Source organism: Eleginops maclovinus, chromosome 13 (assembly GCF_036324505.1).
Source record: "Eleginops maclovinus isolate JMC-PN-2008 ecotype Puerto Natales chromosome 13, JC_Emac_rtc_rv5, whole genome shotgun sequence".
NCBI lineage: Eukaryota > Metazoa > Chordata > Actinopteri > Perciformes > Eleginopidae > Eleginops > Eleginops maclovinus.
Genome location: NC_086361.1, coordinates 23,396,225 through 23,418,362, shown reverse-complemented (window position 1 = coordinate 23,418,362; position 22,138 = coordinate 23,396,225). Strand labels below are relative to the sequence as shown.

Below are 22,138 nucleotides of genomic sequence, written 5' to 3'. Positions count from 1 at the left end.
GAGCCTTTAGGACTTACCACACCAGAACACCAGAACCTTTAGGACTTACCACACCAGAGCCTTTATGACTTACCACACCAGAACCTTTAGGACTTACCACACCAGAGCCTTTATGACTTACCACACCAGAGCCTTTAGGACTTACCACACCAGAACCTTTAGGACTTACCACACCAGAACCTATAGGACTTACCACACCAGAGCCTTTATGACTTACCACACCAGAACCTTTAGGACTTACCACACCAGAACACCAGAGCCTTTATGACTTACCACACCAGAACCTTTAGGACTTACCACACCAGAACACCAGAGCCTTTATGACTTACCACACCAGAGCCTTTATGACTTACCACACCAGAACACCAGAACCTATAGGACTTACCACACCAGAACCTTTGTCTCTTTTTATCACACATTATACTCTGACTTCTGAAAGACTTAGCATCCTCTTCCTTTTTACGACAAACTAAACCATGACTGTGACTTTTCTGCACAAACCATTATGCTGACTTTTTACGTCTTACTAAACTATTTATTTACTACAGTATTTGTATGCCTTTTATGACATGCTATAAAATAAAACGTTTCATTGAAACACAACGGAGACACACACACACACACACACACACACACACACACACACAAAAAACACGAGGCGGCATGAACTGCATTTATAAAATGTATTTATATAGATATATTCATCTATGCAGTAATGTTTGATAGTTGGTTTATATTCATATAGAAATCTACACATACTGCTGTCCTTTCACAGAGGAGAACAGAACCACCACGACAGAAGCTCTGGAAACAAGAACAGCCTTTAAATTACAATCACTTCAGTGACGTTACAATCATACTTTATCTGGAATAGTCCGACCTATTCAGTTCAACTACTCAGCTAAAGTCTGTACAGTTTTGTAGAACAGAACGTGTTTATTCAAGCAAGTGGGAGCGAAATAAACCTTACAGTCTTAAATACGTCCTTTCTTTCAGTGACGCACGAGCACAAATCAGCAAGCAATCGTGGCACTTTAAATCATCCCAATGCCCAAATCATTTACAAATAATGACACGCAATGGACGACAACTCGCATGGCAGATAAGACTCATGATACGTCCCTAATTCCCTCAGATTAAAACATTCAGGGTTGTTTAGCAGCTTTACGTCTCCTTGTCGTCTGCTTTTTTAAACTCGTCAGCATTTCAGTGTCCAGGTTTTTTTTTCCCGCTTATCAAACAGCATTTAAGTCTCCCGTCGAAGGTATACACAAGTTTCTCCTCCTCGCTATAAATCAAAAGTCACATATTGCACTATGAATGCAGAAATACCAGCTTACACGATACAGAAAGTGCTGCTAATGTTTGTCCCCACACACAGGATGCTACACACAAACACAGGAAACACACACGTCCATCAGTGTGTGTCTGTATGCATCACCATCACAAAGGCAGTGGCGCCCTACAGTACAGTACGAGAACATTGTATGCCCCCACCCCCCCCCCCCATCCCTTTGAATGTCAAATTTCAGCTTTGAGAGGTGGGGGTGGGGGGGGTGGGGGTTGTAGGCAGGAGCAGGTGGTCCGCTCACAGTTCGTCAAGTATCAGAGGAAGGTTCAGGAATGGACCTTGAAGGCCAGCAGCTCCTCGGAGTGCATGTTGTTGAGCGAGCGCAGGTCGGGCAGCTTCAGCAGCAGCCTGGTGAACACGGCCGACTCGTTGGGGTGGTTCCTGGTGATGAGGCTGCGCAGCGTCCGGATCAGCGTCTCCTGCAGCGCCTCCACCGAGTTCACGTTCTCGATGCCCGAGCGGTCTGCGGAGGACAGGAAGGGAGGGAGTTAATATTCTGGAGCCTGTAGTGTCTCTACTTTAAAGAGTCCTCTCCTGCTGATGTTCAGGTGTATATCAGTATGTAGTGTCTCTACTTTAAAGAGTCCTCTCCTGCTGATGTTCAGGTGTATATCAGTATGTAGAGTCTCTACTTTAAAGAGTCCTCTCCTGCTGATGTTCAGGTGTATATCAGTATGTAGAGTCTCTACTTTAAAGAGTCCTCTCCTGCTGATGTTCAGGTGTATATCAGTATGTAGCGTCTCTACTTTAAAGAGTCCTCTCCTGCTGATGTTCAGGTGTATATCAGTATGTAGCGTCTCTACTTTAAAGAGAACTTTTTCCCAGACATAAAATCAGGCCATTAATTGCTAATCTTAAATCGCAGCGTTTGTTTGTACTCAATAGAATACCCCCCCTGCAGAGAAAGCCCCCAGGTGGAGAAGACCAGCCCTGTTACGATAATCAATTGATTCATGATGGTGTTTTATAATGCGGCTGATATTTGTCGGATGGGACATCAAATTAAAATATATTGGGTATTTTCATACTGCTCACAACAAATGAGGGATTGAAATTGAAATTGAATTATTTAATATTGAAATCTCGATGGATCTCTTGTGGCCCCTCCTATGTGCAAAACTGTCCATCCCCAGCGCCACCCACCTGCAGAGACCAGCACCACGGCGGTGAAGAGGCTCATCTCCTCCTCGCTGAGGCCCAGGTTGACCAGCTTCTCGCTGAAGTCGAACATGGAGTTCAGGAGGTCTCCGGCCCCCATGGCCCTCAGAGTCTCCACGCTGTACTTTTTCCCCCCCAGGAAGGTGACGGTGTGGTCCTTCACGTCAAACAGGGAAGCAAAGCGGACCACCAGCACCTGCAGAGAAACAAACACACCTTCTGTTTAATCTCCGCACGTCACGCCCCTTCACTCAGCGACCTCTGCCTGACCTGGAGCGACGGCAGCTGACCCAACCCCAGCTGCTCAGAGAAACTGCTTTTCGGCTTTTTATTAGTGACCAAGTTCAGGGGCGTCATGGGGGGACAAGTGGGACTGACTACCAAGGGCCCCGATGGGGAAGGGCTCTTAAAGCATGGAATTCAAAGTTTGATTTTGTTTGAATTGCTTGTTTTGTAGATAGTGTCATAACTCAAATTAAACTAGCTAAATAAAATCGGTTGAGAGACAGAATTTCAGTATCGAAAGACAAATGGTGAAGGCTGACTGGGGCCCCTCTCACCCCTCACAAAAGGAGGGACAGGGTTTAGTCCTCCCCGCACTAGGATTTGTCTGGTTTTGCTTAAGCCCCGCCCCCCAGCCTCAGTCAGCAGTCACCTGAATGCAGGAGGGAAAATGACTCTCGGCTTTTAGTGCATTCTACACCTTTAATGATATAGATAAGGGCTGTTCAAGCGTTCGCACTGGAAAGACTTTTTCAAAATGTCTTTCTTTTCTTCGAAATTTCTCAGAATTCTGACTTTTTTCTTAAATTCTGACTTTTCTGACTTTTTTCTGGAAATCTCAATTTAGAGTTTTTTCTGCAAATTTCAACATTTTCTAAAAATACTCACTTTTCCTCAAAATCAACAAAAATCTCTTCCTCAAAATAATTGAGAATCTTAAATGTTGACTTTCTCAAAATCTGACTTTTTTCTTAAAATTACGTTTTCTTGTCCCGAGTTCGGCACACACTCTACAGAGTAATTAAACCTCAGATGAGATTTTACTGTCAAATGTCTTCCAGCAGTCTCTAACAGAGGGCGCTGGACACCATTACAATGCTGCAGTGTAGCTGTGACTGTTACTGGATAAAATGCAGAGGTGAAAGAAGCTGCTGGGGAACGGGACAGGCTTTTTTAGGGGGGGGTAAGTATCTGGGATTTACCTCGAAGGTGCCGGCCTTCAGCAGGCTGACCTGGTCGTGCTGCGACAGGTCTCTGAAGCCCGGGATCTTCTTGGCGAACTCCACCACCTCCCTGACGGCAGGGGTGAAGCTGTGGGAGAAATCCTCCCAAACCTCGTGGCCCGACTTGTGAGGGTCCACGTGAGGGGAGGTGTTCATCGGACACACCTGAGGAGACATGGGGTGGGGGGGTGCATTACATTTCTATTCTTTTTTGTAAATAAAGAACTGTATTCTAGGTCAGAGGGGTCTCTGCCTCTCACCAGGTGCATCCTGTTGCCTCCTCTCCACAGGGGGGCGCTGCAGGCGGTGTTGACAGGGCCCTCAGGGGGCTGAGCTCCGAAGGCCCCGTGTGCGTAGGAGGGGCAGTGGCTGGGGGCGGAGCCTCTGGACATCCTGAAGGGACAGTGGGTGGGGGGGGGGCGTCTCCTCCTGACCCTGGGTGCCCAGGCTGGAGGGGGGGTCCTGGATGGTCACCAGGTTGTTGTGGTGGTTCCAGGCGTCCTGCCGCTCCCCGAGGTGAGGGGGGGGTGGCGGCGGGGGGCGGGGCCTCGGGGGCCAGGCTGCTGGGCTCCTGGTTGTACATGAAGGTCTCCTGGTGGGCCCTCGTCACGGATCCAATCGCTTCCTCCGACGACGCGCTGTCAGACGCGGGAGAGGCCGAGCTGGTGTCCATGGCGACGCCGGGGTCAGAGCCGACGTCTGATTGGCTGGAGCGCGGGGAGGGGGCAGGGCCTGCGTTCTCTGAGGTAGCGTCAGTGGCCGGGAGAGGGCAAGGCAGCATGGGGCCCCCGAGCAGCTGGCTCTGGCCCCCGTGCAGCTGGCCCTGCAGCTGGCTGTTGTTCATCATGTTGTTCATGGCGCTCTGCATCTCCAGGAGCATGCGCTGCTTCTCCCGCTTTGGGATCCGGCCGAAACGCACCGCTGAGGAGAGGGGGGGGATCATTAGAGGGACTCACCTTCAGTCACACAGACATGAGGGGGGGTGATCACAGTCAGTATTGAGCAGTACTCACAGTCCCGGGACATCCCCACCAGCAGGCACTTCTTGAAGCGGCACTGCTGGCAGCGGTTCCTGTTGATCCTCATGATGGGGCAGCTCTCGTTCTTAAGGCACTTCTTGTACTGGATGTTCTGCTGGATGCTCCTCCGGAAGAAGCCCTGCGTTCAGACACAATGTGAAGGTGATTAAAGAGGGTTTGAAGGGGCCCTTCCTGGACTCACGTGACTTTTACTTGATGTGTGTTTTTTGGGATGTAGATACAAGAAAATTGCATGGACATGTAAATGTATATATCGTTATACATCTCTCCTCAAGTTTCAGTATAACTGTATAACATCAGCCAACTCTAGAGATGTGTGAGAGAGTGTGTGTGTGTGTGTGTGTGTGTGTGTGTGTGTGTGTGTGTGTGTGTGTGTGTGTGTGTGTGTGCTCCCTATAGTTATGTAGGCCACTCAGCAGCATGCAGTATGCAGAGATATTAATATGAGCAGAGTGAACTACTTTCTGTGAGTCTCTGCTTGTTGCTGTGCAGACGCTGCGGTGACCCACTTCAGCTGAACTCACCGCAACACGTGTGTGTATACGCGTGTGTGTGTGTGTGTGTGTGTGTGTGTGTGTGTGTGTGTGTGTGTGTACCTTGCAGCCCTCGCAGGCGTGAACCCCGTAGTGGAACCCAGAGGCCACGTCCCCGCAGACTTTACACAGCAGCACCAGGCCGTTGATTTCTGATTAAATCACAAACTGAATGTTATAAAACATCAGAACCAACAGAACCAAATAACACGCGAACGTGTCGAGGACAGTGCTTCTACTTAAGCACGGTTATTTCATTTAGAGGTATATGTGAGAGGCCGTCTTACTTGTGATGCCACATTTTGCGGTGGAGGTGGAGGATGAGGAGGAGCGTCCGGTCTTCGGTGTCCCGGGCAGGATCTGGGGGGTGGGGGGTGCCAGCTGCAGGCGGCTGGGTGAAGAAGAGGAGGGTGAGGAGGAGGAGGGTAAGCTGCCGTTGGAGGAGTCACTGTGGCAGGACTCAGGGCTGGAGGTGGTGGAGCTGATGTAGGCTATTACGCCCCCTGGTGGAGGAGAGAGGGGGATTACAGGACTGCAGACAACGCTGGACAAGGTGCAGCTAGCTGTACTGGGATTTTTTAAAGTACAGATTTAATTTGTTTATGTTCAAATATACTTCTATTAGTGTTATGGCTGCACAATTACTTGAGATTATAGGAAAAATGTACCCATGATTATTTTTATTCAATTTTAGTTTTTACTATTTATTTTTAACTTGAACCTTTTTTTTTCTTATTTTCATTTTTTATTTTTGTTTTATTAGATTTTAATTGTGTTTAATTTGACTCTGTGTTAATTGTATTTGTATGGTATTATATTATTTTACTTTGTAATGAATTGCCTTGTTGAAATGCACTTTGCAGCAGATCTCAATCCTTTAATTTCCTCTCTATGATTTACTTTCTGGTTTCTGGTGTGTGTGAAACTGCAGATCACTAAACTACAGCAGCAACTGAGACGCTTCCTCCTCTCACAGGCTGACCTGATTTCTTCCTCAGAGATTAGGTAACAGCTTTATATAATGTCAGCTTCACAAGGGTGTGAGCCAGGTGGAGAGGTCTGTCCCTGCAGCCGTTTGAAGGATATCAATGAGAAAAACTCTACTGCTAAATCGCTTTTATTTACCCTGACAGAATATATGCTTCCGCTCATTTCAGTAGACAATGGATATGGTGCATTTCTGTGATTTGCAGACCATAATTAAAGAACAGTGCTGGAAAAAGGGGGTTAGGAATTGTGTTGATTAGATTTACAAATACATTTTTCCCATTTTATATTGTATTATAATTTATAAATATATTATTGTAGTATATGTTACTTATTCCTGCATTCACGCTTTCGCCGGTATGTATTTAGCATCATTTTATTATTTCTTTATGTTTTAATTATGCTGTTGGTTGCATTGTATAAGGAGCTTTTCATTTAATATTTCCATGACAAAATCTGCACTATCGCTGTTGCTGCATATGACAATTAAGCTTGAAATGATTGAATTTTGAATCTTTAAAGAGTACTTTCCTGTGCTGAATAATATATAGCATTTCAATAAATATGTTTGGCATTAGTATAACCATACTACACCATAATTCGCGGAACTTCTTTTGGATTTATTTGATCCAAATTCGATAAAGCTGCAAAACTGAACCCTGAAATGCTGCATTCAGATCCCCTGGGAAATGTCACAACTTCACCACCCGTCAATGGAAAACGTGTAGGTCAAAATAAACCAATGATTATAAAATCCTTTTATTTCGTATTAACAAAGTGACCTCTACTGAGAAGTACTCATGTTATACTATTAAATGAAATACAACATATACTATTTAAATAGTAAAGGTTGGATTTATTTGATCTACATCTGATAAAGAGAAATCCACAACTGCTGCATTCAGGTCCCGTGGAAAATGTCACATTTTGAACATCCATGAGGCAAGCGGAAAGATTTGGAAAATATTTCAAAATATTAAAGTCTTATACTGCTAGTAAATGTCATCAATGTATTGGGAAACATTCACTTTAGTTTGTAAAAGGCAATGTAAGACACTTCATTTTAAAATATCTGAATTCATTAAATATACACTGTTGTATATCAACCATAGAGCTCAGAGTATCCATCCTCACATAAACACTGGGTTACATGTCATTTCTAGATATGTGTTACACCCAAAGAGCCTGAATAACACTGTATAAAACACAATGAGCATTGTGTAACCCATTATCCCCATGGGCCATGAAAGCACCATACACTATGAACGTTTTTTTCTCTCTAGCGCGCCCCCACGTGGGGCACGCATGTTTTTTCCCGGGAAAACTGGGTCACCGCGGAGCCTCACGTGTATCCGCGGCGAGACGCCACACATTCTGCCGAGAAGAATTATGCAACAAGTACGTCACAACGCCTCTCAGCCAATCAGAGGCGACGTACGGGGAGCGTAAACACAGGGGCACATGGCTAGGCTGCTGGGTCCATGTGAGGACAGAGGACCGCAGTGCTGCCCCAGTAATAGCAACACAATACTAGCAATAACCTTTATAAATATTATCACAAGTACCTTATTTAATATTTCAGATGGATAATCTTTAAATAGACACTTAATTTTTTTTATACAAGCCGTGTGTACATTTTAATTCAACAAAATACCCACATATGTCCCTTTTTAAAGGCCTGTTTCCATTTAAATGTGAAATAAATCAGACTTACCAGCTTTGGTCGACTCCATATCCTTTATTTTGTGTGATTTCCGGGGGGTTTTCCTCCTCCTGTGCTACCTCAGTGCTGAAGCCGTGTTTTCTGTGTTTGTGTTCAGCAACTGAGAAGTCGCTGATGTATCCCGGTGGAGAAATTCGCTATAACATTTAAATCAACCACACCTAAACCAGGCAATCAAATAAAACACTAGAAATAAATACAGCGGCAGTGACAGACTCGATATTAGAAATCTGAGTTTGAAACGAGAGCAAAATGGCCAGTTTGTCGTCCTGGAAGCTGGTTTTTGCTTTACTCTTGCAGGAAATGAAACCGCGGGTCTGGTTCTCTCTGTGTTCTCAGGATTTAAATGCAGATATTCCGCTTCCCATTGACAGAAACAGGCTGAATGCAGAGAAACAGCTCGGCTCCTGGTTGTGCAGAGGGACTGTTTCTGGTCGGGTGTGCAGCCATGTGACCCAGATCCCTGGCTCCTCCCCCAGCTGCACCGGGTCAAAGTAACCCACTGACATACTTTCGGAACCGGCTCTGGATCATGTTATATATCACGTTATAGGATCTGTTAACCATAGGGGGGACTCATCAGAAGTACTCAGATCTTGTTCTTGAGTTGAAGTAGAAATACTCAGATGTGGTACTTGAGTAAAAGCAGAAGTACTCAGGTCTAGTACATCACCTCAAGTCAGACCGTTGTAAGCCTAAACTAAGTCATTAAGGACATAAAGTAATTAGGTTATTAAAAAAGGCTCATATAGAAATATATATGAAAAACAACAACTATAACAACATTAAAAAGTGAAATGAAATGTTTACCAATCATTTCATTTAATACAAAATTAAGCACAATAATATATATCTATACAGAGATGAAAAAGCTTTTAATGTTTTTCAAGTTGACCAGTTTCAGAATAATGTATATATTATTTCTCTTTAAGTGTTATTAGCTAATATATTTATTATTTCTTTATGTTTTAATTATGCTGTTGGTTGCATTGTATAAGGAGCTTTTCATTTAATATTTCCATGACAAAATCTGCACTATCGCTGTTGCTGCATATGACAATTAAGCTTGAAATGATTGAATTTTGAATCTTTAAAGAGTACTTTCCTGTGCTGAATAATATATAGCATTTCAATAAATATGTTTGGCATTAGTATAACCATACTACACCATAATTCGCGGAACTTCTTTTGGATTCATTTTATCCAAATTCGATAAAGCTGCAAAACTGAATCCTGAAATGCTGCATTCAGATCCCCTGGGAAATGTCACAACTTCACCACCCGTCAATGGAAAACGTGTAGGTCAAAATAAACCAATGATTATAAAATCCTTTTATTTCGTATTAACAAAGTGACCTCTACTGAGAAGTACTCATGTTATACTATTAAATGAAATACAACATATACTATTTAAATAGTAAAGGTTGGATTTATTTGATCTACATCTGATAAAGAGAAATCCACAACTGCTGCATTCAGGTCCCGTGGAAAATGTCACATTTTGAACATCCATGAGGCAAGCGGAAAGATTTGGAAAATATTTCAAAATATTAAAGTCTTATACTGCTAGTAAATGTCATCAATGTATTGGGAAACATTCACTTTAGTTTGTAAAAGGCAATGTAAGACACTTCATTTTAAAACATCTGAATTCAATAAATATACACTGTTGTATATCAACCGTAGCCTAGAGCTCAGAGTATCCATCCTCACATAAACACTGGGTTGAAAAAGGAGTTTTTTTGTTGGCCATGTAAAAGGATTATCTTTTAGTTAAACCAAACATTTTCATCTGATTTACTCCGGCTTTTATGTTGATGTTTGATCTACTTTCGGTTTGAGATGTGACGTGTGGTGTTGTTGTCCCTTTGTCACACCAGTGCCTGTGCGTGCGGCTCTACGCTGGGAGGTGAGTTTGTTAAAACTACGGGTATGGTGGAAGTCAAAAAAATCAGCCCCTATCGTTTACTCCTATCTACTGTTCCTTGACCTCTGAGTGAAACGTCACGGGGTTAAGGAATAGTGGACAGGAGAACTCAACAGGACTGAGGACCAGAGGCTGCGGTGCTTTGAGAACCCGACTGCACTCTGTGTGCTGTGGGGAACTACAGCTTCTATAAAGCTACTGAAAGCATCTGCACCGTGCTCTCTGATGGAGCTGTTTCTGCTTTATGAACCAGGACAACAGAGAGACAGATATTCTGCATTACAAAGGCTGGGATTTAAATAAAAAGGAAAGTGAAACTTATGCTCCCCCCCCGGTCCACACGTATTAACCCACATGAATCCCAATAATACGTATGATTATATGAAATATTTTAAATAAATACAGATGTGTTTATTATAAACTAGTGATGCCTTCACCTATCACTTTGAATTCAGTCCTGTTTTAAAGCGCTTCAGAAACCCCACACAGCTCGGTGACTCTGAGACTTTATTTGATCCTTTCAGTAAAACGTAACGTTCACATTTCTCCTTTTCATTAATACAGAGCTGAACGTTCAGAACAAAGCACTTCAGAACTTTTAAACTGCTTAATAAGCACCGTAACTTTCCCGAAACGCATTTCTCACGATCGGCTGTTTCCGTGAACGGCTGAATGCTGCGTCACGGTAAATGCTGCGGCCGCAAGGCATTGTGGGACAGCATGTTCTCCTTTTCCTCTCCTAAAGGAAGGTCCGGTGTTTCCTAAAGGAGGTTATAGAGGAAGGTCCGGTGTTTCCTAAAGGAGGTTATAGAGGAAGGTCCAGTGTTTCCTAAAGGAGGTTATAAACGAAGGTCCAGTGTTTCCTAAAGGAGGTTATAGAGGAAGGTCCGGTGTTTCCTAAAGGAGGTTATAGAGGAAGGTCCAGTGTTTCCTAAAGGAGGTTATAAACGAAGGTCCAGTGTTTCCTAAAGGAGGTTATAAAGGAAGGTCCAGTGTTTCCTAAAGGAGGTTATAGAGGAAGGTCCGGTGTTTCCTAAAGGAGGTTATAGAGGAAGGTCCGGTGTTTCCTAAAGGAGGTTATAAAGGAAGGTCCGGTGTTTCCTAAAGGAGGTTATAGAGGAAGGTCCGGTGTTTCCTAAAGGAGGTTATAGAGGAAGGTCCAGTGTTTCCTAAAGGAGGTGATAGAGGAAGGTCCAGTGTTTCCTAAAGGAGGTTATAGAGGAAGGTCCAGTGTTTCCTAAAGGAGGTGATAGAGGAAGGTCCGGTGTTTCCTAAAGGAGGTTATAAACGAAGGTCCAGTGTTTCCTAAAGGAGGTGATAGAGGAAGGTCCAGTGTTTCCTAAAGGAGGTGATAGAGGAAGGTCCAGTGTTTCCTAAAGGAGGTTATAGAGGAAGGTCCGGTGTTTCCTAAAGGAGGTTATAGAGGAAGGTCCAGTGTTTCCTAAAGGAGGTGATAGAGGAAGGTCCAGTGTTTCCTAAAGGAGGTTATAGAGGAAGGTCCAGTGTTTCCTAAAGGAGGTTATAGAGGAAGGTCCAGTGTTTCCTAAAGGAGGTGATAGAGGAACGTCCAGTGTTTCCTAAAGGAGGTTATAGAGGAAGGTCCAGTGTTTCCTAAAGGAGGTTATAGAGGAAGGTCCGGTGTTTCCTAAAGGAGGTGATAAAGGCAGTGTCAGGGCTCCTTTCCTATCATAGAGAATTCAAACAGCTCTTAACATGGCGGCCACTGAGGTACTTCCGGGTCATTTCAGGACCCTTCCTAAAATGAACTGACCACTCTACCGTACCCTCCGTCTTAAAATGTTCATAAAAGTTATGAAAGTTGATTCAAACTAAATATAGCTGTTGAATCCAGTTGTTTATAATATCGACATATGTCTGTGTAAGTCCTGTTCATATCTGAGATCGATATGTTTACTTTTTAATGATTTTATATTTAGGCTCATTTTAGAATTTCACCAGCTAGCTTACCGACCAACGCCCGTTTCTCTAAAACATAGTTATGAAATACTGTGTTGGAAAATGTACAACAACATGGCTTTCAGAGTCTTTAAAGGAAACAGTCTGAGAGGGGCTGGTGCATTAGAGAAACATTCGGCCAGTTCGTAATCTCTTTTTAGAGCCAGGTAGCAATCTAATCTACACTGGCTTTTAGTTTCTTCTTCCCGACGCTGTAAATAGTGTTCTTTACAGTGTGTTAGAATGAGTTTGACTGTGATTGGTTTTTGGAGAGCAGTGTTGTTGTGAGACTGGTTAGAGTGGGTCTGAGGTGGGGGCGTTAGCCTCAGCACCCACTGACATAGGGGGCTCTTTTCTGGGTTTAGCTCTTGGCTGTGGACGGCTTTGGAGTGGAGGGTGTCTCAGGGGCTGGATTTAAGGTGGTTAAAGAAGGTTAGTGCTCTCTTTTGAGTGTTAAAGGGGCCATATTATGCTTTTGGTGGTTTTCCCTTTCCTGGAGTGTGTTATTTATGTCTGTGTGTAATAGGTCTGCAAAAGCTAAAATCCCAAAGTTCAGGCTAGAGGGAAATTCTCTTCCATATCCCTCCCCCCTGCCTGAAACGCCTCGATGGGATTCCTTTCTTTACTTCCTGTTCAGTTCCGTATCACACTGACGTCACCGTGATACGGAACTGAATTAATAGCAGTGCGAGCCGCTGCGGAAAGCCGACCCGAGCGGAGGAACCATGGCAAGGAGACGCTGCCACTTTCGCTGCGAAGCAAACTTTCTCTGTTTCCATACCTCAGGAAGAAGATGTGGAGAACAAGTGGATGCATTTATTTTTACCACCATTCCCCCGGAGCAAAAACCCTAATTATGGTTGTGTTCTCGACATTTCACTGAATTGTGGAGCTGTTGTGGGAGTTGAGCGGCAAGCACACTGCAGCCTCGGCAAAGTTGCAAGTTAACGCTATCAACGCTACCGAGCTTTCAGGCTGCATGCACACTGACTTCACCTGAACTGTGCAAAAATACGGAGATGGTTTTTCATCACAACACGTTAACCTCTTAAGCCCAGATGCAGCCACTTGTAAGAAACAGCGTCTCAGGGCATGTTAACATTTAACAACCTATTAATGTGGCATACCCACTGAACGGGAAGAAGCTCAGCTACCAGACCATGTTAACCATTTTCACCAAAACGAAACATAACTCCAACACCAAGCGTCTAAATCAGCACTGAACGGAAACGAGCTAACGCTACATAGCACCGACTGAGCTACGGCGATTATTTTACTTCATGCTATCTGCACCAACCACATATCATATAAAGCCTGAGATTCCACAGATTCCATTGGTATAAGTCTCATCACTGCATATAGCAGCCAAGAAAGATCAAGAAACCCGCTTCCCTTCACAGAGCCATAGCTATAAGCAGTCTTTCTGTTTGAGATCAAAAGTTGTGTTCAAGGTCACAAAAACGCTGCTGAAGGTCAACGTCTCTGTGTCACTGTGAGATGATTACTGATATCCATCATTATGTATTTGTAATAAGCTGGTACGGCGCAACAAGCGATGCCATTTCTTCACAGTTTTTCTTTCGACAAACCTCTCAGCGGTTGACCAATCAAAGCAGAGTCGCCAGCTAACCAATCAGAGCAGAGTGCACTTTTGCAAAGGCGGGGGCATGGGCTCTTAAGAGCATTTTCAGAAGGAGTGAGAAGTGGTCATTTATGCACAGGCAGTGTGAGGAAAATAAAGCGCTGTTTCAACATTGAAGCATGAAAACATGTCCTAGTGGAGAAATGAAATACATGGACCTGAAAAGTAGCATCACAGGGGACCTTTAATGATCAGTGGGTATCTGCCTCATTCTGCTCTACATGCATTTGCTGGGGTTTTTCTCTGTACACGTAAAAAGTTTCTGCGGTGTTCTGAGATTCTGTTGGATGTGTCATTGGCTCAGAGGGAGCTGATGTTAACTCCCCTCTCTGTCTCTCTCTCCTTTACACCCCTCTCTGCAGAAAGGCTGGATAAAGAACCTCTCAAGATGAAGATGTGGCTCTCTCTGCTTCTTCTGGGAGTAGTAGGCCCTCACTGCGCATCTGCAGGTGAGACTTTCTATTCTGAAGTGAACTAAGAAAAGCTTCATGTGTTTATGCGCTGTGTGGAGGTTTATCCGTGCTGTCTCTTACAGTCAGGAGATGGCGTTGTTTTCCTGCTGAAGCCAAACTACTCCCTGCTTTGCTGGTACAATATTTAAGATGGTACATCTGATATTAGATTCATCTTTATTCTCATGGCAGTAAAAGTACCAGCACAAAGAAATACAGTTAGCATCGAACCAGAAGCAGAACAGGTAGTAAAGTGCAGAGTGAGTCTTCTATAATATCTATAAATATGAGGATATGAACAAAGTATTGAACTATGAACAGTATAAGGAGGTATAAACATCATGAGTACACTATAGATCAGGGATAAATACAGACCGTTTCATACAGACACAGGATCCATACTAATATATGTTACACCGTTGTTGACTTTTTGCACAGTTCCATAAATTCAGTACGGGGGGGGGGGGGGGGACAGTCCCTGAGTATCTGGGGTCTGCTTAATGATGGAAGAGCAAACAGCAGAAGAAGAGATCATGAAGGACCTGGACCCCTCCCCTCATCCATGAGGAACAGATAGAGATCTGGAATAAATCACAACTCAACCTCGACAACACAAATATAAAGTTCATGTTGTTGTTGTTGTTGTTTACGCGTCCACTGTACCGTAGACCTGCTGACTGAGACCAGTTGTTGATGACATCACACTGATCCTGAGCTTTACTGGGAGGACTGTGTGATGCTGTTCAGCAGATACATCAGGAGCTGGAATTATTTCTGGATATGAGTCACTCCAGATGATTTAATGCAGGAGGAAGAGCAGAAAGCACACGAGCTCTGAGGTTCTTCAGAGTCTCTCAGTGTGAACTCTATAGAGGACTGTTTGTTTGAAAGTGGGAAAGGTGGTGCTCAACACGTATCCTGTTCACAAACAAAGCTATCTGTAGCAATTCTGTTTATGGTATGTATTTGTTGATAGAAGAAATAGAGTATATAGGAGCTGATATATTACATTTTTGTATTGCCCAAATATTCTTGATCCAGCAAGTATTTGATGTTACGGTAATTACACTTTTGGGACAGATTTGCTGAGTCTTTTACACAGTTAGATATATGAGGGGGGGGGCTGGATCGGACCGTTGTTATTCCTGATGGTTGTGTTTTTGGTATCTTGGTGTAATATTAAGCTGTCTTTGGCTCTTTCTGCTGTACAATTGAAGTGTCCCCTCTGTGGGACGATTAACGGTATTCTGATTCTGATTCAATAATAAAAACCTCAGGAAGAAGAAACATCAGTTATGAGTTAGAGTACGGAGACCTTAAGGGAGGAAATGTAACTGCAAAGCAAACGTTGGATCTGTTGATTATAGAAACACAATTAGAAAATCCTGCAGTGTGAATATTATGGTCTGAGGGAGACCAGGTTTCTGAAGGACCTGATTATAAAGCCTGAACTACTGATGATGCATCCCTGCTGACTGAAGAACCACATGCACATTCACTCATGCATCATGTACACACTTCATTACAACAACAACAACAACAATTAAAGCTGCAAGCAGCGATGAGCGGGTCTGAGATGCTGGCAGGATGTTGTCACAACGTCGACATGTGTCGCGCAGGTGTTTTCCAGATTCACTCGTTAGAAAAGGAGGGAAGTTTCAGGCCGATCGGACGACATTCATGGGAGTTACAGCATTAACACAAACATGATCTGTCACCATGGCAACAGCATATGATGACATCCCATAATACTCCTAGATGTGTTCAGGGCTGCATCAATATCAAACAGTCTGTGCGATTTGAGGATTTTCCATTGACTTACAATGACAACGTGTTTTATGGCGAGCATTGCGTTTCCATGGCAACGGCATACGATGACATCCCATAATTAACATAGAGCTGTTCAGGGGCGGACCATTAACCATTATCTGAGGTCTGGTGGCGTTCGGACGATTTTCCATTGACTTACAATGACAACGTGTTTTATGGCGAGCATTGCGTTTCCATGGCAACGGCCGACCGTGAGATCGCAGATTCTGCTTAGAGCTGTTGAGGCATGGACCAGTGACACACAGGCGAAGATTGGAGGTCGATCGGATCGTGTCCATTGGAGTTACAGCGACATCGTGTTCTATGGCGAGGGATGCGTAGAGCGGTTCAGGGCAGCAGTGTTAACCATCATGTGGCGTTTGGTGACTTTCTGAGCATGTCAGTTGGAGTTATGACATCATCGTGTTCCATGGCGAGGGGTCGCCGAAAATCGTACGAACGCGAACTTTGGCGCTAAATAACGGCTACGCCGTGCAACAAGAAGTTAGGTTTCGTGATGTAGTTTTGTCGCCCGTCTCAAGACGATAAATCGCGTTTTTCCGACGCCAAATTCAAAATGGCCGACTTCCTGTACGTTTTTTCACACAGGCCCAAGAGGCTTTCTTGTTCGTCTCCGGACCCTGGATATGCGTAGCGATTTTCGTTCGTTTCCGAGAAAGTTAAAGTAGGGGGAGTTGACGTTAGAAACGGAAGTGGGCGTGGCCTACGCAACTTTTATCGGAAAGTTCCGAACGACCAATTTCAATAGGGCCTCTGGTCTCAGACCCTAGTAATACACATTTCAAACTGTTCAGAACATCAACGGTCCGGTGTTCTGTTAATGTTCTGTAGATCTGAGGTTGGCTGTGATTGGTTCAGGAAGAAAGCAGTGAATGGATTTATGAACTGGAGTTATTACTTTGATATTCTCTTACAGGGACTCACTCTCTCAAGTATTTCCACACTGCGTCTTCTGGAGTCCCAAACTTCCCAGAGTTTGTGAGTGTTGGGTTGGTTGATGAAGTTGAGATCACTCACTACGACAGCAACACCAGGAGAGCAGAACCCAAACAGGACTGGATGAGCAGAATCACAGCAGAGGATCCTCAGTACTGGGAGAGGAAGACTCAGATAGCTCAGGGTAACGAGCAGACCTCTAAAGTCAACATTGAAACTGCAAAGCAGCGCTTCAACCAAACTGGAGGTTAGTTCATGTTTCACCTTCTACTGATAATATGCTGTTTATATTACACACACACACACACACACACACACACACACACACACACACACACACACACACACACACACACACACACACACACACACACACACACCTATATTAAACAGTGTGTTTCTTCAGTCAGAGACAGAAGCTGCTGGATGCTGCTATACTGCACTGACAGTGTTTCTGTCCATCCCATAATAGCCACCAGAGGTTACTGTACTCTCCTCATGAGAATAATAGAACACAATAGAATTACTTTATTGATCCCGTTTGGGAAATGTTTACGTTGCAGCAGAATAAAAACAAGGCAATATAGTTAGAATACAGAAGAATGAAAGAGAGACAAAATATGAACAAGAAACTCAACATGAAGCAGGATCTGATACAACGCTCAACTCCACTTGTAGACCAAAGGGAATTCACTAACGTGTTTTGGTTTGACGTTTGTTCTGATGTGGGATGTTTGAATTTACTTGTGAATAAAAGTGGTTTGAACAATCTAAAGACAAGCATCATACCATAGATCAGAACATCACTCTAACTCTCTCTCTCTGTCTCTCTCTCTCTGTCTCTCTCTCTCTCTCTCTGTCTCTCTCTCTCTCTGTCTCTCTCTCTCTCTCTCTCTGTCTCTCTCTCTCTCTCTCTCTCTCTGTCTCTCTCTCTCTCTCTCTTTCTCTCTCTCTCTCTCTCTCTCTCTCTCTTGTCTGTCCTCCTCTCTCTCTCTCTCTCTCTCTCTCTCTCTCAGGTGTCCACATTACCAGATCATGTCTGGCTGTGAGTGGGATGATGAGACTGGTGAGGTCAAAGGTTATGAACACCATGGTTTTGATGGAGAAGACTTCCTGATTCTGGACCTGAAGACAGAGTCTTGGATCGCTCCAAGACAACAGGCTGTCCTCACCAAACAGAAGTGGGAGCATAACAGAGCTAGGATGGCACAGAGAAGAACTACTACACCCAGATCTGTCCTAAGTATCTGAAGAAGTATCTGGACCTTGGGAGGAGCACTCTGATGAGAACAGGTAGAGTCACATGACCTGATGGACTCTCAGAAACACCACCATGTCAACATGTCCTCTGAGTTTCTGACACGTTACAACACGCCAACAACATGGGACGCTGTGTCTCCCTCTGTCTCCCTCTCTGTGTCTCCCTCTCTGTCTCACTCTCTGTCTCCCTCTGTCTCCCTCTGTCTCACACACTGTCTCCTTATGTCTCCCTCTGTCTCACTGTGTCTCTCACACACTGTCTCCCTCTGTGTCTCACTATGTGTCTCCCTCTGTCTCACACACTGTTTTCCTCTCTGTGTCCCTCTGTGTCACTCTCACACACTGTCTCCCTCTGTCTCCCTCTCTCTGTCTCCCTCTGTGTCTCACTCTCTGTCTCCCTCTGTCTCACACACTGTCTCCTTATGTCTCCCTCTGTCTCACTGTGTCTCTCACACACTGTCTCCCTCTGTGTCTCACTATGTGTCTCCCTCTGTCTCACACACTGTTTCCCTCTCTGTGTCACTCTCACACACTGTCTCCCTCTTTGTCTCTCTCCCTGTCTCCCTCTCTCTGTCTCCCTATGTCTCCCTCTCTGTCTCCCTCTCTGTGTCTCTCTCTCTGTCTCCCTCTCTCTGTCTCCCTCTCTCTGTCTCCCTCTCTGTGTCTCACTCTCTGTCTCACTCTCTGTCTCCCTCTCTGTGTCTCCCTCTCTGTGTCTCTCTCTCTGTCTCCCTCTCTCTGTCTCCCTCTCTCTGTCTCCCTCTCTGTGTCTCCCTCTCTGTCTCCCTCTCTGTGTCTCCCTCTCTGTGTCTCTCTCTCTGTGTCTGTCTCTCTGTCTCCCTCTCTCTGTCTCCCTCTCTCTGTCTCACTCTCTGTCTCCCTCTCTCTGTCTCACTCTCTGTCTCCCTCTCTCTGTCTCCCTCTCTCTGTCTCCCTCTCTGTGTCTCCCTCTCTGTCTCCCTCTCTGTGTCTCTCTCTCTGTGTCCGTCTCTCTGTCTCCCTCTCTCTGTCTCCCTCTCTCTGTCTCACTCTCTGTCTCCCTCTCTCTGTCTCCCTCTCTCTGTCTCCCTCTCTCTGTCTCACTCTGTCTCCCTCTCTGTGTCTCTCTCTCTGTCTCCCTCTCTCTGTCTCCCTCTCTCTGTCTCCCTCTCTCTGTCTCACTCTGTCTCCCTCTCTGTGTCTCTCTCTCTGTCTCCCTCTCTCTTTGTCTCCCTCTCTCTGTCTCCCTCTCTGTGTCTCCCTCTCTGTCTCCCTCTCTGTGTCTCTCTCTCTGTGTCCGTCTCTCTGTCTCCCTCTCTCTGTCTCCCTCTCTCTGTCTCACTCTCTGTCTCCCTCTCTGTGTCTCACTCTCTGTCTCCCTCTCTCTGTCTCCCTCTCTGTGTCTCACTCTCTGTCTCCCTCTCTCTGTCTCCCTCTCTGTGTCTCACTCTCTGTCTCCCTCTCTCTGTCTCCCTCTCTCTGTCTCCCTCTCTCTGTCTCACTCTGTCTCCCTCTCTGTGTCTCTCTCTCTGTCTCCCTCTCTCTGTCTCCCTCTCTCTGTCTCCCTCTCTCTGTCTCCTCTCTGTCTCCCTCTCTGTGTCTCCTCTCTCTGTCTCCTCTCTCTGTCTCCCTCTCTCTGTCTCCCTCTCTCTGTCTCACTCTGTCTCCCTCTCTGTGTCTCTCTCTCTGTCTCCCTCTCTCTGTCTCCTCTCTCTGTCTCCCTCTCTCTGTCTCCCTCTCTCTGTCTCCCTCTCTCTGTCTCCCTCTCTCTGTCTCCCTCTCTGTGTCTCACTCTCTGTCTCCCTCTCTTGTCTTCAAGGTGAAATTTAGCATTTGGATCTTTTGTCTAACTCTGAACAGTAAACATTAAAGTCCTGTACACAGACAGGTATTATTATGGGATATGGAGACAGAACACACCATTCATCTCTACTGTGTGTGTGTGTGTGTGTGTGTGTGTGTGTGTGTGTGTGTGTGTGTGTGTGTGTGTGTGTGTGTGTGTGTGTGTGTGTGTGTGTGTGTGTGTGTGTGTGTGTGTGTGTGTGTGATGTGGACAGAGAAGTCTCAGTGTAAAGAGTGTAAGAGCAGACATTGAGCTTCTTTAATCTGAACGACACTAAACAGTATTTGATATGAAACGATAGAAACAGAAATCTTTATTCATTTCTACATTTCTATTTCCCTGAGAGATGAACCTCCTGCTCTCCTTCACTCTGCTCACAGTAGAGAGACGTGATCACAGGAGAGAGGTCACGATGAATCTGAGTGATAACCTCTGGAGTGTGTTTGTGCAGAGATCCCCTCGCTGGCTCTGCTCCAGAAGACCCCCTCCTCTCCAGTCCGCTGCCACGCTACAGGTTTCTACCCGGACAGAGCCGTGATGTTCTGGAGGAAAGACGGAGAGGAGCTTCACGACAACGTGGACCAAGGAGAGACCCTGCCCAACCACGACGGATCCTTCCAGATGAGTGTGGACCTGGACGTCCCCGCTGGAGACTGGGGGAAGTACCAGTGTGTGTTTCAGCTCTCTGGTGTGGAGGACAAGGTCCTCGTCCTGGACTCAGCTGAGATCAAGACCAACACAGGTAAGACTGCATCACAGGGGGGAGGGTTCCTAACAACAGACGTCTCTCTCACCTGGCACAGCGGTCTCAGGTGAGAGAGACTAAGAAGAAGGTTCAGGAAGAACCCCGTATGAAAGCACGAGGAAGAAGTACCCGGCCTGGAGAAAGGGGCCCTTCACTTCAGGAGCCAGGGAGCCTGGGGCCTCCTGCTGCTTCACCCGTTCAGGTTGTGATCTCTTTCTGTTTCTGCTCCACAGGGAACCCCCTCCTCCTCATCATCGGGGCTGCAGTGGCTGCTCTCCTCCTCCTCCTCATCGCTGGGATCGGATTCCTGGTTTACAGAAAGAGGAACGGTGAGGGACCAATCAGAAGCCCTGTCTCATATCAGTGTCCTCAGTCTTTAATTCCAGGCTTTGAGGAAGCAAAGCAGACTCAGAGCCTCTCAGTGTGATGTGGATCTGGACAGCGTTCAGTCCTTCAGGGGGAGGGATTGGAGGCTGACCTCTGCAGGACTGATCTGTGTGTCTCCTGTCTGTGTTGTGTAAGGGACGGAGGACTGAAACACTGTTCTCTGCTTTTCCTTTCAGCCAATGAGAAGTCTCCCTCTCCGGCCTCCAGCGCTGAGCTCCTTGAGAGACTGAATCAGCCGTCTCAGTGAGGCGCTTCATCCCCTCTCCAGCTGCTGTCTCTCAGAGCCGCCTCTCTCTCTGCTGTGAAGCGTCTGGAGGAGCAGCGGTACAGTTCAGATCCTTCTGCAGAGCGCCGTGGGGAAGGCTCGCTCTCTGGAACGCAGATATTAGGAAATCAATGACATCAGTTCAATAAAATAGAGAAGCAGCAATTGGAAATAGAATAAGCACCTGAGGGATATCTCAGGTCTAAATCAGGTCAATGTTGGGCTTTAAGGACTCGATCTCACTTCTTTATGTCCTCTTCTTTAGGGTTATGGGTCAGGCAGCGCTGCACCACTTCTCCCTGTAAACTGGGAACCATTGATTATCCTGGGATCGTTACCTGGTAATATTAGGGTTTGAATCCAGCAGGAGACGCTCACTGATTGGACGACAGAGGAAATGTTATTTGGTTTCTCATGAAGTGTCTTTTCCTCTGATCATGTATTTCTGCTCAGGAAATCTGTCTCATCTGAAGAGAATCAGAACCTCTCTGCTGTTGGGTTTCTGGCAAATCAATATTATGTAACACACACACACACACACACACACACACACACACAGTTCCTGATGTGTAAATATGAGGCGTTTGATGTTGTGTTTCTGAATGATCTTTAGTTAGTTGTTTATTTACAGCATCTCTCTTTGATTGGGTTTGAAAGATAATTGTGTTTTTGATTTTCATTACGTTGCTGTTGTTTAGGGACACTGAGGTGTTGTGTGCATAGACGCCGGACAGTGGCGTTATAAATACTGTAGTTTGGTTCAGAGATGGACGTCAGATTAAGATGCTCTTCGTTGTCTTTCCTCTCCTGTGGTGTTTCACTTTCCAATAAAAAACTCTCTCCCTAATGTCTGTCTTTGTGTCCTTCCATAAACACGTGTTGTTATTTACTGCCGTCA

General features: G+C 45.3%; 2 protein-coding genes across 2 annotated transcripts; one reads left to right on the top strand and one right to left on the bottom strand.

Moving 5' to 3' along the window:
* Positions 1-669: 669 nt before the first annotated feature.
* On the bottom strand, positions 670-8,655 carry nr1d2b (nuclear receptor subfamily 1, group D, member 2b). Its single transcript, XM_063898946.1, is given in 10 exon segments — positions 670-1,814; positions 2,495-2,705; positions 3,715-3,900; positions 3,996-4,154; positions 4,156-4,252; positions 4,254-4,656; positions 4,749-4,893; positions 5,372-5,460; positions 5,596-5,811; positions 8,010-8,655. Coding segments are annotated over 10 exon segments (1,722 nt in total). The 5' UTR covers positions 8,029-8,655; the 3' UTR covers positions 670-1,617.
* Positions 8,656-13,816: 5,161 nt separating this feature from the next.
* LOC134875089 (H-2 class I histocompatibility antigen, Q9 alpha chain-like) lies at positions 13,817-22,087 on the top strand. Its single transcript, XM_063899499.1, is given in 8 exon segments — positions 13,817-13,992; positions 16,742-17,008; positions 17,778-17,786; positions 17,789-17,959; positions 17,962-18,054; positions 20,295-20,585; positions 20,822-20,917; positions 21,152-22,087. Coding segments are annotated over 8 exon segments (1,134 nt in total). The 5' UTR covers positions 13,817-13,856; the 3' UTR covers positions 21,223-22,087.
* The last annotated feature ends 51 nt before the right edge of the window (positions 22,088-22,138 follow it).